Genomic DNA, 13,741 nt, shown 5'->3' on the forward strand with positions numbered 1-13,741 from the left:
GGCAACTTGTAAAATAAAGGAAACCCCAGCATGTGTGTGTAGGGCTGTATGGGCCACGGCCACCAGGAGGCGCCAGGACAGCTTCATATTCCACAGGACCTCTACTAGAGGAATGTGACGTCATTTCCAAAATCATCTACTGTTTTGCTGAAGGTAAGGTGGAAACCTGTGTCTGTTCAGCTGGGTGGACATCTGTGTGTGTGTGTGTGTGTGTGTGTGTGTGTGTGTGCGTGTGTGGGCGGGGGGGGGGGGGGCAGCTATTGCAAATCAGCTCTTGTTTTGATGTCATACTGGTTGTTCTGGTAGCCCATACAGTCCATTTAAGAGAGAAAGAAGCAGAGGTCTGACCAAATGAATTTTACTCAAGTCCCGAGTCTCAAGTCTTGAAGCACACGTCTCAAGTCAATTCCCAAGTCTAAATGTAGACTGCCAAATCAAGTCCAAGTCAAGATTCAGATTCACTTTTATTGCCACAGCATGCATATATCGTTAGCTTCATAGCATAATTGCCTGAGCTGGCCACAATATGACTTAGGGAATTATGCTATGAGGCTAACTATATACCGTAAATTCCGGACTATAAGCCGCACCTTTTTTCCCGTTTTTTGGGCTTTTTTGGCCCCTGCGGCTTATATAACGGTGCGGCTTATCTATGGATTTAATATTAAAAAAAAAAAAAAAAATCTCTCTCTTTTTTAGCACTCTTTCTAACTATAAATCCACTTCTGTTTTAATTTCCTCTCTTGCCCTCTTTTCACCACACTGTATGACACTGTATGACACTGTGTGCACTGTAAAAAACAACACAGGTGGTGTTGTGTTATGTTGTTTTGTTGAAATGTTAATAAATGGGAGCTTCCTCAAACAGCCATCTCTTTCCCGACAATCCCCTCTGTGCATGAACCCTTACATATGGTAATTAAACATTAAAACACAAAAAAAAAAAATACCATTAAAACACCCGCGGCTTATAGTCCGGTGCGGCTTATATATGTAAAAAATAGTCAACTTTGCAGGTGCGGCTTATACATCGGTGCGGCTTATAGTCCGGAATTTACGGTATATATTATATATATATATACTGTATATACACATGGAGAGAGAGATAGATGTTGTTCACTATAAAGTGCCACATTTCTCATGTTTAAGTGCAAATGATTTTGATCAGCCCTTGATGAAAGTTCAATTATGAACATAAGCCGTGCTTCATCACCTTGGATTTACAAGGCGAATATTGAGAAGATGACAATATATATTGATATTTTCATTTTGCATCGATACTATATGATATCGATCGATACATTGATTGATTGACTTTATTCATGGATATAGCAGACAAAATCCAAGGGATACTGTAGACATGTTAAACTTGTGTGGACACTTATTTCCAACATGGTCCCTGGTCTTATAAAAAGAGGACATAGACAACATCAAATAGTACAATCAACAAAAACACACAAGCATTCCAACGGAAGGCTCGTACATTTACTCTAGTTTACTCAGCAAGAATGATCATTGTATCGTCCCCCTAGTATCCTGCTGTACACTGTAAACTGTGACTTTCTAATGCAGTGACTCCCAGCAGCAGAGAAGCTAACCTAATTGGCTAATTGGCTTTCAGGTGGAATTAGGATGTTTTACAAGCCTCTGCTCTGCTGGAGATAAATACATGACCTATAAAGCTGAAGAAAAGATCACATGCTGAAGGAATAACGCACAATTAAAAATGTATATTGGGAGCGGGGACACGATGCTCTTGAAACTGTAGTTCTCATTGTCACTGTTTTGGTAGATAATAGAACAGAGTTTAGGGATGAAACGATAACCCCGTTTTAATGATAAACTAAAATAAATTAAAGAAAATCCTTACAATACCATACCGGTTCACATTATCATTAAAACTGTGTTACTGAATAAAGCACTTAAAAAAACACAGTAAATTCTGTCCATCAGCAACCAAAGTTAGCAACAGTCTCCCAGAAGCAGGCGTCCAGCCTTGATGAAGTGATTTCAGTGGGTCAGAGTTTTCAATATAACATTTTGTGAAATGATTTCCGTGAGTGTATTAGTACTTTTTGAACATTTTCAGCATATTTTAACAATACTACTGATAACCGTGATCATTTTGGTCACTATAATCATCATATGAAATTTTCATATCGTTTAATCTCTAATATACTTTCATGTCCCACGTTTCTTTTTCTCACAGGAATAAAAGCAAATGGCAGTTTAGTAGGCTACATATATGGTAGCCCATTACTTTCACCATCACTGCATGTGTGTTTAAAATGTGTCCACATTAGGCTATTTCTGGTCAGTCTGGTCTGGTCATCAGCGGTGTAGCAAAAAACAGTGACAACATAACCTTGTATCTGGTTGGGGACGGATTCCGTCCTTTTTGGAAATGATTAGAGGTCTGTGACCAAATGGGTCCGAAATTCGGCTCATGTAATTTTTTGGAGGATGTTTTACAAAAGTGTGACACTCACCACGCTAGGGGCACTTCCTGTCACCCTGTAGTCAAAACAGGTACACGTGTCTGGTGTCTGTTCAAGGACAGATTCTTTCCTCCATTGACTTCGATTCAAAAGTGCTATGTTTTGCTATCTTCTGACTCCCTGCCATTTTTCACAAACGTCATGCAGGTTATTTTTTTATGCTCTCATCCTGAACCAAAGACTTTAGAATTGTCACACACACAAAAAAATGGGGTTGCTTGAAAATTTGTGAAAAGTACATGGCCTCAAAGTCAATGTCATCGTTTTCCCATTGGTTTTAATATTAAATTTGATGATTAAAAAAACACTTTTTTTTTTTTTTTTTTTTTTTACCTCCAGCCATTTTTCAAAAAAGTCATGACTTCCTGGATGTTAGGCATCCATCCTGGAGTGAAGGCTTCAAATGTATAGTTTTTAGCGTGTTTAAGTATTTCCCCCCATTTTGACCAGTTATGGCACTGCAATCGATTTCATGCAGTTTACATGAAATGTTGTAAATGGATCTCTATGCCAAACCTGGGGAAATATACTCAAACACACTAAAAACTACAAATGTGAAACCTTACCTCCACGATGAATGCCTAACACCAGGTAAATAGTGTTTTGTTTTTTTGTATCCCTGTAAGTGCAAAAAGGACACTTTTTCGCTCCAATAGTGCAGTGAATATCAAAAAGTGCAGTGAATATCAAAAAGTGCAGATTTTTTACTCCTAGCCATTGTACAAGAATAAACTCCCGCACACTGTCTCCACATGCAATTAAAAGTTGAATAAGTCAAAGAAAAAGAATAACGTTTGGGTCATCAGATTCCTCTTCCTCTCAAGAGGAATCTGATGACCCAAACGTTATTCTTATGGTTTGACTTATTAAACCTTTAATTGCATGTGGAGACAGTGTGCGGGAGTTTATTCTTGTACTGTGTCGTGTTTTGCCCTTCTCCGACACACCTGTTGAGCCTAGGTGTGTGAAAGCTTTTTTCCTTCTTACTCCTATAGCCATTAAAAAATAAAATATGATATTATGAATTCATCCTGTAGGTAAGGCTTCAAATTGGTAGCTGTTAGTGTCTTTGAGTATTCCACCCCCCATTTCCCCAGGCTTGGCATAGAGATCCATTTATTTCCCATACATTTCATGTTTCAGAACTGGTCGAAATTGGGGGAAATACAAATACTCAAACACACTAAAAACTATTCACTCCAGGATGGATGCCTAACATCAGGGAATTCGTGACTTTTTTGATGAATGGCTGGAAGTCCCAAAATAGCAAAACAGCACTTTTGAATGGAAGTCAATGGAGGACAGAATCTTTCTGATAAATAACAATATTCACATCCACTCACCTGTTTGAGGCAGTGCATGACCCACTCACCTGTTTGAGGCAGTGCATGCGGGGACGGTAATGCTGCCCCCGGTTCGGACGGATCGTTCTTATTGTCATATTGGCAGAGCGGGTCGATCAAATCACTCCTGCTGTTCAATATCCCAAATGATGTGTAGCTGTTGACCTGGAAGTGTGTGTGTGTCAGGAACACTCTCCTAGCTGTGTGTGTGTCAGGAACACTCTCCTAGCTGTGTGTGTGTCAGGAACACTCTCCTAGCTGTGTGTGTGTCAGGAACACTCTCCTAGCTGTGTGTGCGGTTGGGAACACTCTCCTAGCTGTGTGTGCGGTTGGGAACACTCTCCTAGCTGTGTGTGCGGTTGGGAACACTCTCCTAGCTGTGTGTGCGGTTGGGAACACTCTCCTAGCTGTGTGTGCGGTTGGGAACACTCTCCTAGCTGTGTGTGCGGTTGGGAACACTCTCCTCCTCCTCCCAGCTGTCTGGGGATTGGAAGACAGGATTGGAGGGATGGATTTATCCTCAATTAGCTGTCAGAAGCTTTTGCCCTCAAGCCCCACAAAGAGAAAAGCCTACAATGGAATAATACACACACACTGTAATAATACACACTATATGTATATATACATATATGTATATCTATATGTATATATATATGTGTGTGTGTGTGTGTGTATATATACATATATATATATATATAATGGCTTTGACTTGATACTTTGTGTATCATTCCATCCTTCCTTCCATCCGTTATGGCGGGGATCGTCTGTCTGTCCTGTGGGCCCCGGCCCCACAATGTCCTGTGCGAGAGAAGGGAGAGGGGAGAGGGGGCAGGGGGAGAAAAGAGAGAGAGAGCAGAACAAACTATACTGGGGCTGGGTGATACGGTTGAAAATAAATATCATGATAATTACAGGGGTCATTTTCGATATCTATGTATATCACAATGTATCATGTAAGCAAAGTCACGTTTACGAATCCAATGACCTATCTAGATGGGGATGAGCTTAGGGTTTGGGCATGGTTAAATAAGAAAAGTCTAAGCTTAACCAAGCTGTTCTTGCCGAACCAGAACCATAACAACAAACATCCTGAAAACAAAAATAGAAATGCAATTAAAGATGTTTGAAGAGTTGTATTGCATTTCCTCTGTTCCACGTCATCCCTTTCTGGCACAAAGCCATCCAGGCTAACTTCTCCCATGTGAGTCCCATGGCATCCCCAGCAAACTGTTGAATAGTTAAACTTCAGTATTATTTCCTTTACAAGACCAATTCGAGAATGTAGAAGAATGCCTATTAGTATTTTGTTTTTCTGTTATCTATCTCCCTACAATACAGCCAGTCATGGAATTCTGGACATCATTTTTTCATCAGATTTGGATCCGAGAAGCAAAATCTCATCAAATGTGGGTCTGTGTTTGGAATGTGGATTAGATGAGGGAGGGGTCCTTGATATGAGAAAGGTTCACTGGCCTAAACGATGAAGCTCTTTATTCTAGTCATGCACGATATATCAGCAACCATATCGATATCAGCTGATGTAAGTCATTTTTTTATATATCGTAGAGACACTGCGGAGCGCGTCATCATTCAGAAACCACACCCTGCTGTTCTCCTATGTTGCGTGCATGGTCGCACACAAAGATCATATATAGGGACGTTGAACACTCCAACTTACTTCCTTGACAGCTAGATCCACATTTTTCTTCTCGCCAATTCTCAATGGCTTCCTTGTTTTGCTCTGGAGTACAAAAAAACTTTAATTGCAGATTTTTTACATTTGTTGTCTGCGCAGCCCCACCACACAACAGCTTTTAGCTAGGTTTAATTCAAGGAAAATGACGCTGGTGTGTGGGAGTGAATGGAGTACTTTCCCCCGTGATGGGCGTGGCCTATTTCATGCAGTGTCTCTATCGGTCCAATGAGCAAAATAACAGCAATGTTAATATCTGTTATCGATATCGGCCAAAATGTTCATATTAAGAGGAAACAATTTGGTAAATATTATTTATGGGCTTTTCCAAATGTTTTGGAAATAAAGACATTACATTTCCAAATTCACAGTGTTTACACAAAATGTGATTATTATGAAAAAAAAAAGTTTTTATACAGATCATATCGACATTGTTAAATATTGGTTTCTGCCATAACAGCAATGTTAATATCGGTTATCGTATCAGCCAAAATTTTCCTACCGGTGCATCCCTACTTTATTCCCTCCAACTGATCTAGCTGCAAACACTAACAGACATTTCCAAGGTAAAACACAGGAAAAACTCTTATAAACTAAAAGAAAAATGGTTTGTTTATTGAGAGCAGTAAATGGGTAAAACAGCATAAGTTAGACTGTACGGTTTGTTTTATTGAGAGGACTAAATGGGTAAGACAGCATAAGTTAGACTGTACAATGAATGAAAGCTTGTCTATCCAGAAATATCAAACTGGGAGAGAAGAAAGATTTGTCTGAATTACTAATGTGAGGACAATAAAACTGTGTCAAAAAATAATAATTTAGTACAGTATAAAAACATTTCCCAAACAGAATGACTGGACAGTCCGAGGCAGAGTGTGGAACAGGAGGCACTGGACATATTTGGCAGATCTTTTGCATATTTTTGGACTTGATTCCACAGTCAGGGGACAGACTGGAATAAGACAGTCAGGGGACAGACTGGAATAAGACAGTCAGGGGACAGACTGGAATAAGACAGTCAGGGGACAGACTGGAATAAGACAGTCAGGGGACAGACTGGAATAAGACAGTCAGGGGACAGACTGGAATAAGACAGTCAGGGGACAGACTGGAATAAGACAGTCAGGGGACAGACTGGAATAAGACAGTCAGGGGACAGACTGGAATAAGACAGTCAGGGGACAGACTGGAATAAGACATGTAGCATCCATCCAGATCACGTCAACTCACATTTCGTTTCATTCTGCGGTTACGCCTGACCTCCAGCAGAGGGCAGGCGTATTCAGAAACCTGCCTTATAGTTGACATTGAAACCGGCCGACCAGGGACGCCGCTTGCAAAACAGTAATGGCTGCTCCCGAAGCAAAGCGCGGTAACGTTAATGTTAGTAGAGTAAGGCCGTGTGTCCATCTAGCGTCTTTTTCCAACCGTTAAACGCTGGAAGTACACTGGGAAGCGCTGATCTCAGCGCACAATATACAATGAAGCAGTCTGAAACTAACGTTAGCTCAGTGCGGTAGTTAGCTTGATAGCTGACAGCTAACATTAGCAAACAACACACATACAGTGATTGAGCTCAACACTCACCAGAAATATTAATGTCTAGCCAATCTGCTCCCACAATTGAGCCTTTCTGTCTCTGTTGCGATAGTTTCTCCATGATTAGTTGCCAGAAAAGGAGCACCCGACACCAGCGTCTTTCTGAAAAGTTAAAATATTTTCAGCTGGAAGCGCTGGGAGTCAGGCAGACAAAAACGCCGGAGCGCTCTGAAAATTGACGCTGGGCGCTGCGCACTTTCTCTAGACATCCGTGTGCGCCTGCATACGCTCTCCCCCCATTGGAAACAACTGAAAAATGACGCTGGACCTGAGGAAAAGACCCTAGGTCGACACAGGGCTATAACAGCCATAAGTGCAGTTCTGGCAGAAATAGACTCAATAACAATTAAATAAGAACAGGAGTATGTAATTAAATAAGAACAGGAGTATGCTGCAACAGTGGAGTTTCTCGGCAGAAAAGACGTTTATGCCGTACTCGCCGAGTGGATTTGACTGGATCCAATGCAGATTGGCTGAAGGACTGGATTTGGCAATGCTGATTGGCTGAAGGAGTTGTGTGTCAAGGCAAGTACTCCCGCCCACTGAAATGACTGGACGGCTTGGAATCCAGACTGATACGTAGAGCCAAACAGGATGTGAGGTCACGTTCAGGATGCTTTTAACCAGGCTATAAGACATTGGTGTTGGAAGAGAATCGCTAATCATTTCTTAACATAGACATTTATTAATTGTCCTTTGCATGGAGCAGTGTTGATACATAGCTTCGCACTATAAACCCGACACTGGTTTCTCTCACAGGGATTTGGTGTAAAAAAAACAAACAGTAGAAAAGATTTCCTAAGGCAGAGTCTTGGCGCGTTGAGAGACTAGTGCTTTTGAAACTTGGTTAACGTGGAAGCGAACAGAGTAACTGACTTCTCTGCGTTCCGTGGAAACGGACACCGTGGCAGCGAATAAAAAAAGGCAGCGGTTGAAAAGGAGCCGTCCTCTCAGAATGTGCTCTGGTGTCTCTCTGGTGTCTCTCCACGTCACAGCGGGCCAGTTTTGCATTGGTTCTATTGAAGTGAATGAGGAAGTGAATGAGGTGGACATGGTCAATCCCACTAGAAACCATATGTGCCCTTTCACCTTTGATTGAAGACATTATGTGATGTTGACTGATGTGTTGTATGTAAATGTGCATGTTTGTTTTCCTTATTATTGGTCTCTCAGATCATGTCTCTGTGCAGCAGCTGCATACAGCTCAACTCAAACAGATCATGTCTCTGTGCAGCAGCTCCATACAGCTCAACTCAAACAGATCATGTCTCTGTGCAGCAGCTGCATACAGCTCAACTCAAACCTCTGTTTGATTCAAAATAGAGCTAGATTAGATAAGTACATCATGATGTTGACTGAATGGGGCATCAGTCAACATCACGTGTTTTCTTTTATCTGGCAGAAGCATTTTTCAATCAAAGGTGAAAGGACAGATATGATGGTTTATATTGGGACTTGCCCTGCCTGCCCCATTCACTTCAATAGCACTGGCACCAAAGTCTGGCCCAATGCCAAATTAACACGGTGATGTGAGCGATGTCTTATCCTTCTTTTTTAGGCTCCTTGACTTTAAAGAGGAAGTAATGGGAGCCTGGCCTCCTTGCATGGATGTGGCTCCCGTTGCTACGGCAACAAGGACGACAACAACAAGGACTCTGAAGATCCACAAGGCTCCCTAGGAAGCCTGATGTTAATTATGGCTTCATCATTAAAAAGCTATGACAGTGCACCAGAAGGCTTGCCTGACATGTAAGACATCACTCAGAAGTCTGCTTACACTCCTGCTTACACTCCTACCGTCACTGTGTATGTATATGTGTGTGTGTGTGTGTGTGTGTGTGTGTGTGTGTGTGTGTGTCATTCTCAAACACGTATTTGTCTGGCATTGACAAAGGCCACAAAGCAGTGTGCAATGGCAGCCTTTCTTCAAACGGTTATGTGACGCAACATGGTCTCAGTCCAGACAAAGAGGTCTCTACTGGGGATTAGCTTGACGCTATCCAAACAGCAAAAAAGGGACAGTGTGTCATGCTAAAACTGATTTAGCGTGATGCTAACACAGTCCATTTCATCCCAACGGGAGACGCCAATGCTCAGATGTAGAGACGGGCTAGTGGAGGAGGGAGAGGAGTGCTGGGATGGGAGAGTTAAAGGAACACAGCGTTTGCAGTAGATGGTCCCATTGGTGCAGTTAAGGGCGTTAAATGATGAGATGAGTGAACATAGAACTATCCAGTGCGCCATGCTAACACTTTAGCATGCACTATGTTGAGTGATAGTAGGCTACTAGCATTATCCAACGTAAGAAGACAAGCATTTTAGTAATAAAAATGTGTTAGTTCTTATTGTATGGCCTGTAGTTTTATACATTTTGAAATTAAATATCAACTAAATAGAACTTAGCTGATGTAGCTATATTATAACTCAATAACTAAATAGAACTTAGCTGATGTAGCTATATTATATATAACTATAACTAAATAGAACTTAGCTGATGTAGCTACATTATATATAACTAAATATAAGTTAGCTGATGTAGCTATATTATATACAACTATAACTATATATAAGTTAGCTGATGTAGCCAGGTTTATTTCAGGTGATGTTCAAGGCCACATTCCTTCCAATGCGAATAAGGAAAATCACCCCTATTTCAAAATGATTGTTATTGTATTTCTCTCAAGTTTACAAATCTCATACACAAAACTGCCACACCTAGCATTTAGAATTAAAGCTGTACTCAACATAGAGTATGCTAAAGCGTTAGCATGTAGCCTACTATCACTCAACATAGTGTATACTAAATGGAGGCCAGCTCTATCACCAACTCCTCTCTGCCAGCTATGCTAAGCTAGAGCCAATTTAAGTTTTGTTGTGGAAAAACTCGGTCAGAATTCTAAACCAAGTTAGGAGTGCTTTGAGTCTCCCAGATGTTTCTGTCCTCACACCAATTTGTTTTAATCATTATTTTCTGCCTCCATGGTCAGACAAAAACGACCATGCCTGGAGTGAGAAGGGGCTGGTTTCCATCAGAGACCTATAATGGTCATCTCACATCCTTTGATATTCTGAGGAAATTTGAGTTGCCCAAAACTCACTGGCTCAGATAGAGACAAGTCAGAGACTATGTTCGATCCAAGATTTGTGAGTTTGAAGTTCTCCCAAATGAACATGCTTTTTTATGTGTTGTTAACCCTCCATCAATCCAGGCATCTTATCTCTAGATTTGTGTGTCTGTTTGATGACTGCATCAGGGCCCCCGCTGAGGATTAGGGAGGTGTGGCAGGAGGAACATGGTGTTGACTTGTCTGAAACTACATGACAGGAGTCTGTCTGTGGTCCAACTCTGCTCAATTAACAGCAGACACCAGCTGCAGCCTGATACAATTTAAAGTCACTCATCGTCTTCATTATTACCAAGTCCAGGTTACACAAGATCTACCCTTCCATCTCCCCACTATGTGATAGGTGTCAGATGTTAGAGGGTACACTATCCCATGGTTTTTGGTTTTGCCCTTCACTATCTGGATTCTGGGCCAAAATATTTGATTGGTACTCTAAGGCTTATAAAATAACCCTTCAGCCGGAGGCGGAACTCGCCATCTTCGGCTGCTCGGAATCCTCTCTGCTCCTCCCTACGGCTGTGCAACAGTCTGACGGAGGGGACGACGGTCGCAAAGAGACTCATTCTGAAGGAGTGGAAGTCCCCCTCTCCACCACAGACATGGTCTTGGTTATACATATGGAGAGACTCCGGTTCCTGAGGACCAATTCACTTAAGAAATTCACAACTATCTGGGACCCATTTCTAGCCTACTTAGACGAGGTTAAGAGCGACAAGTAACTCGCTCAGCTGACTTTTCATGGAGCCCTTGCGTGGATCCCACACACATCTCTTACAAGCACATAGCACTTGATACGGCTGGTAGCGCTCACGCTGTAACATTGAAATGTTGATGATGTATGTATGTTTTTTGTTTCTTTGTTTTGTGTCTGAGCCTGTTTTTGTTTTCCATGGTCTGAAAATTGCAAAATAAAATATGGGAGGAAAAAACATAGTGCATGCTAAAGTGTTAGCATGGAGGCTACTATCACTCAACATAGTGTATGCTAAAGTGTTAGCATGGAGCCTACTATCACTCAACATAGTGCATGCTAAAGTGTTAGCATGGAGCCTACTATCACTCAACATAGTGCATGCTAAAGTGTTAGCATGGAGGCTACTATCACTCAACATAGTGTATGCTAAAGTGTTAGCATGGAGGCTACTACACCGATGGGACAAATCCACCAAAAACTTGGCTTATGTCTCAAACAGGGGGCATGAGATGCCTGCTTTCATTGGAGATAACCACTGTGAAAAATTGATTATAAAAAAAACAAAAAAAAACAGTCACCCCTGGTCATACAGGACATACAAATACATGTGTGAAGGGTTACATTAGCTGTTAGAAAAGAGAGTGAGGTTGGAGTGAGAGATACATAATTCATATTACAGTACATTAGAAATGGCATCAGGAGAGCAACATGGGACTGTACAAAAATCTATAAACAACCGACACGGCCGACAGACTTGCCGGTCAGCTTCGCTAGCGCTACACAAGCTAGCGCTACACAAGCTAGCTCTATCCCTTTTGATTTCTTTTTGAGCGAGGACGCGCGGAGGGAGGAGGCGGCTAGACGGCGGGAGGGGGGAGGCGGCTAGACGGCGGGATTAACAGGTACCTTTCAGAAACGCATGATCTGAGACAGCAAGGGAATGCTTCTTTCTTAACACAAGTCACTTGTAGTTCACCAAACATGGGACAGGGGGAGCCATATTCAGGGCTTGGCAGAGCGGGGGAGAAAAGCTTCATAAATAAGGACAGAGACAACAGTTTCTACTCTTCCTTGTCCCTGGTGGAGAGATGACACCTAGAGGCTGAGCTGTGGGATTCTTGAAGCCTGCACCATCAAACCAAACACCCATCAGTTGCTTCACTATAGACCTACTTGCGTCTCACTTGCCTGGGTGCAGCTCTCCAATACAGTCCTGACGTGCCAATGCATACATGTACATTTCATTTTCTGTTGATCCATAACCGGACCAGCGGCACTACTTCACATGTCAAAGCACCCGAAGCCGGCCGGCAAACAGCTAACAAAGTGCTAAAGCAACAGCCAGGGAGCATCAACACGAGGAGGAAGGAGTGACTTTAGAGAATTCCATTTCCATTGGAGAGCAAGCAAGACGCCAGTAGCTCTATGGTAAAGGAACACAACAAGATGTTGGTCAGAACAGATTGCTATGATGGGAAACTATAGAGTCCGGGTTGAGAATGTCTGGAGTTCCATACCTGCCAACATTAGGCTGTGAAAAAAGGTCTGTCAGGTCAGGTCTGTCTAAACCCTGTCAGTGATGTTCTGTGTGCTCGTGCTACCCTATCTTTAAAGACGAGCTGAACCCAACGGAACCCAAGTGGCGCGAGGGTTGGAGATGTTTCAGACTGAAAACAAATCTTGTCTGAGATGACTAGGGTTGAGAGGCGGGCCATATTGTGTGTCGATGATTTGATTTGACAATTCTGGGGTCTGGATTTGGTGTTGGCCAATCCTGCCGTGTTCCGCCCCCAAATCGAGTGGGATTCAGCGTGTTGTGGCACCGAGTACCAGGCAGCCAGCTGCCTTCATGTGGATCGGAGCGGAGACTCTGAGGCATGAGTGCAGCCTGCCAGCCTGGAATCTCCGAGGGGCTGGGTAAGACCCACCTACATCACTGTTATCCTGGAAGTGGCCGGGTAAGACCCACCTACATCACTGTTATCCTGGAAGTGGCCGGGTAAGACCCACCTACATTACTGTTATCCTGGAATGCGAGTTTAACGAGCACGTCTTTGCATTCTTAGACACCGTTTGCTTTATTTTGTATGTTACATACAATTGGCCAAGTTATTAGTTTATGGGCTAAAAATTCTGCCAGGTTACAGGCACTAGGCGACCATTTTCTCCTTCATTTCAAGGAGAGTATTCTCCTGAAATGAAGATTGAATAGGCTCTTTCACACTGGCCATGAAAGCCGAAAAATGCACGGAAAATAGGATTAGCGCCTCCGATGTGAAAGTCGTGAATGCGCTTTGGTGGACAATTGTTTTACGCCTTTTGTCCCGCGACGGGAGGTAGTAACAGCGCCGGGTTACCTGGCAACCCGCCTCCACTTGAAAGGTCGTCGCAGCGAGCCGGAAAAGATGTGAATGGTCTGCTCATTCATAAAAAAATGACAGGGGAAATCACCTCATGTGATCAAGAAAGTGCAGTAGTGAAAGTAAAAAAAAGTAGCCTAATCATGACTGCAGGGACGCCAGGAGGAATGCTCCGTGCGGTTAGGCTTTATGCTCAAACGATGTTGACATTAGTTAACGTTAAGTAGTCATGTGCATTTATAGCCTATACTATTCCCCCGACGAACATTATGCAGACTGCAGCTGTTTGATATGCGGGCGGTCGTGTATCGTTCCAATTTTAGTAGGACACCATATCGATCTGCCCGCCCACCATGCGAGTGCACCTATCCTCCCTGCTCAGCGGACTAGGAGGGAAGTCTTGTTGAATGAATTCGTTCATCATACACT

General features: G+C 42.6%; 1 protein-coding gene across 1 annotated transcript in view; it reads right to left on the reverse strand.

The window, feature by feature from the left end:
- Positions 1 to 3,939, reverse strand: part of rgs9a (regulator of G protein signaling 9a) — a gene marked incomplete at both ends in the record, with an annotated part of 30,033 nt that extends 26,094 nt beyond the window's left edge. The window contains one exon of the mRNA XM_083649124.1: positions 3,871 to 3,939. Coding sequence (XP_083505250.1) covers positions 3,871 to 3,939 — 69 coding nt within the window. The remainder of the gene's footprint in view (positions 1 to 3,870) is intronic.
- Positions 3,940 to 13,741: the final 9,802 nt, after the last annotated feature.

This window comes from Poromitra crassiceps, assembly GCF_964638095.1.
Source record: "Poromitra crassiceps genome assembly, chromosome: 13".
NCBI classification, from domain to species: domain Eukaryota; kingdom Metazoa; phylum Chordata; class Actinopteri; order Beryciformes; family Melamphaidae; genus Poromitra; species Poromitra crassiceps.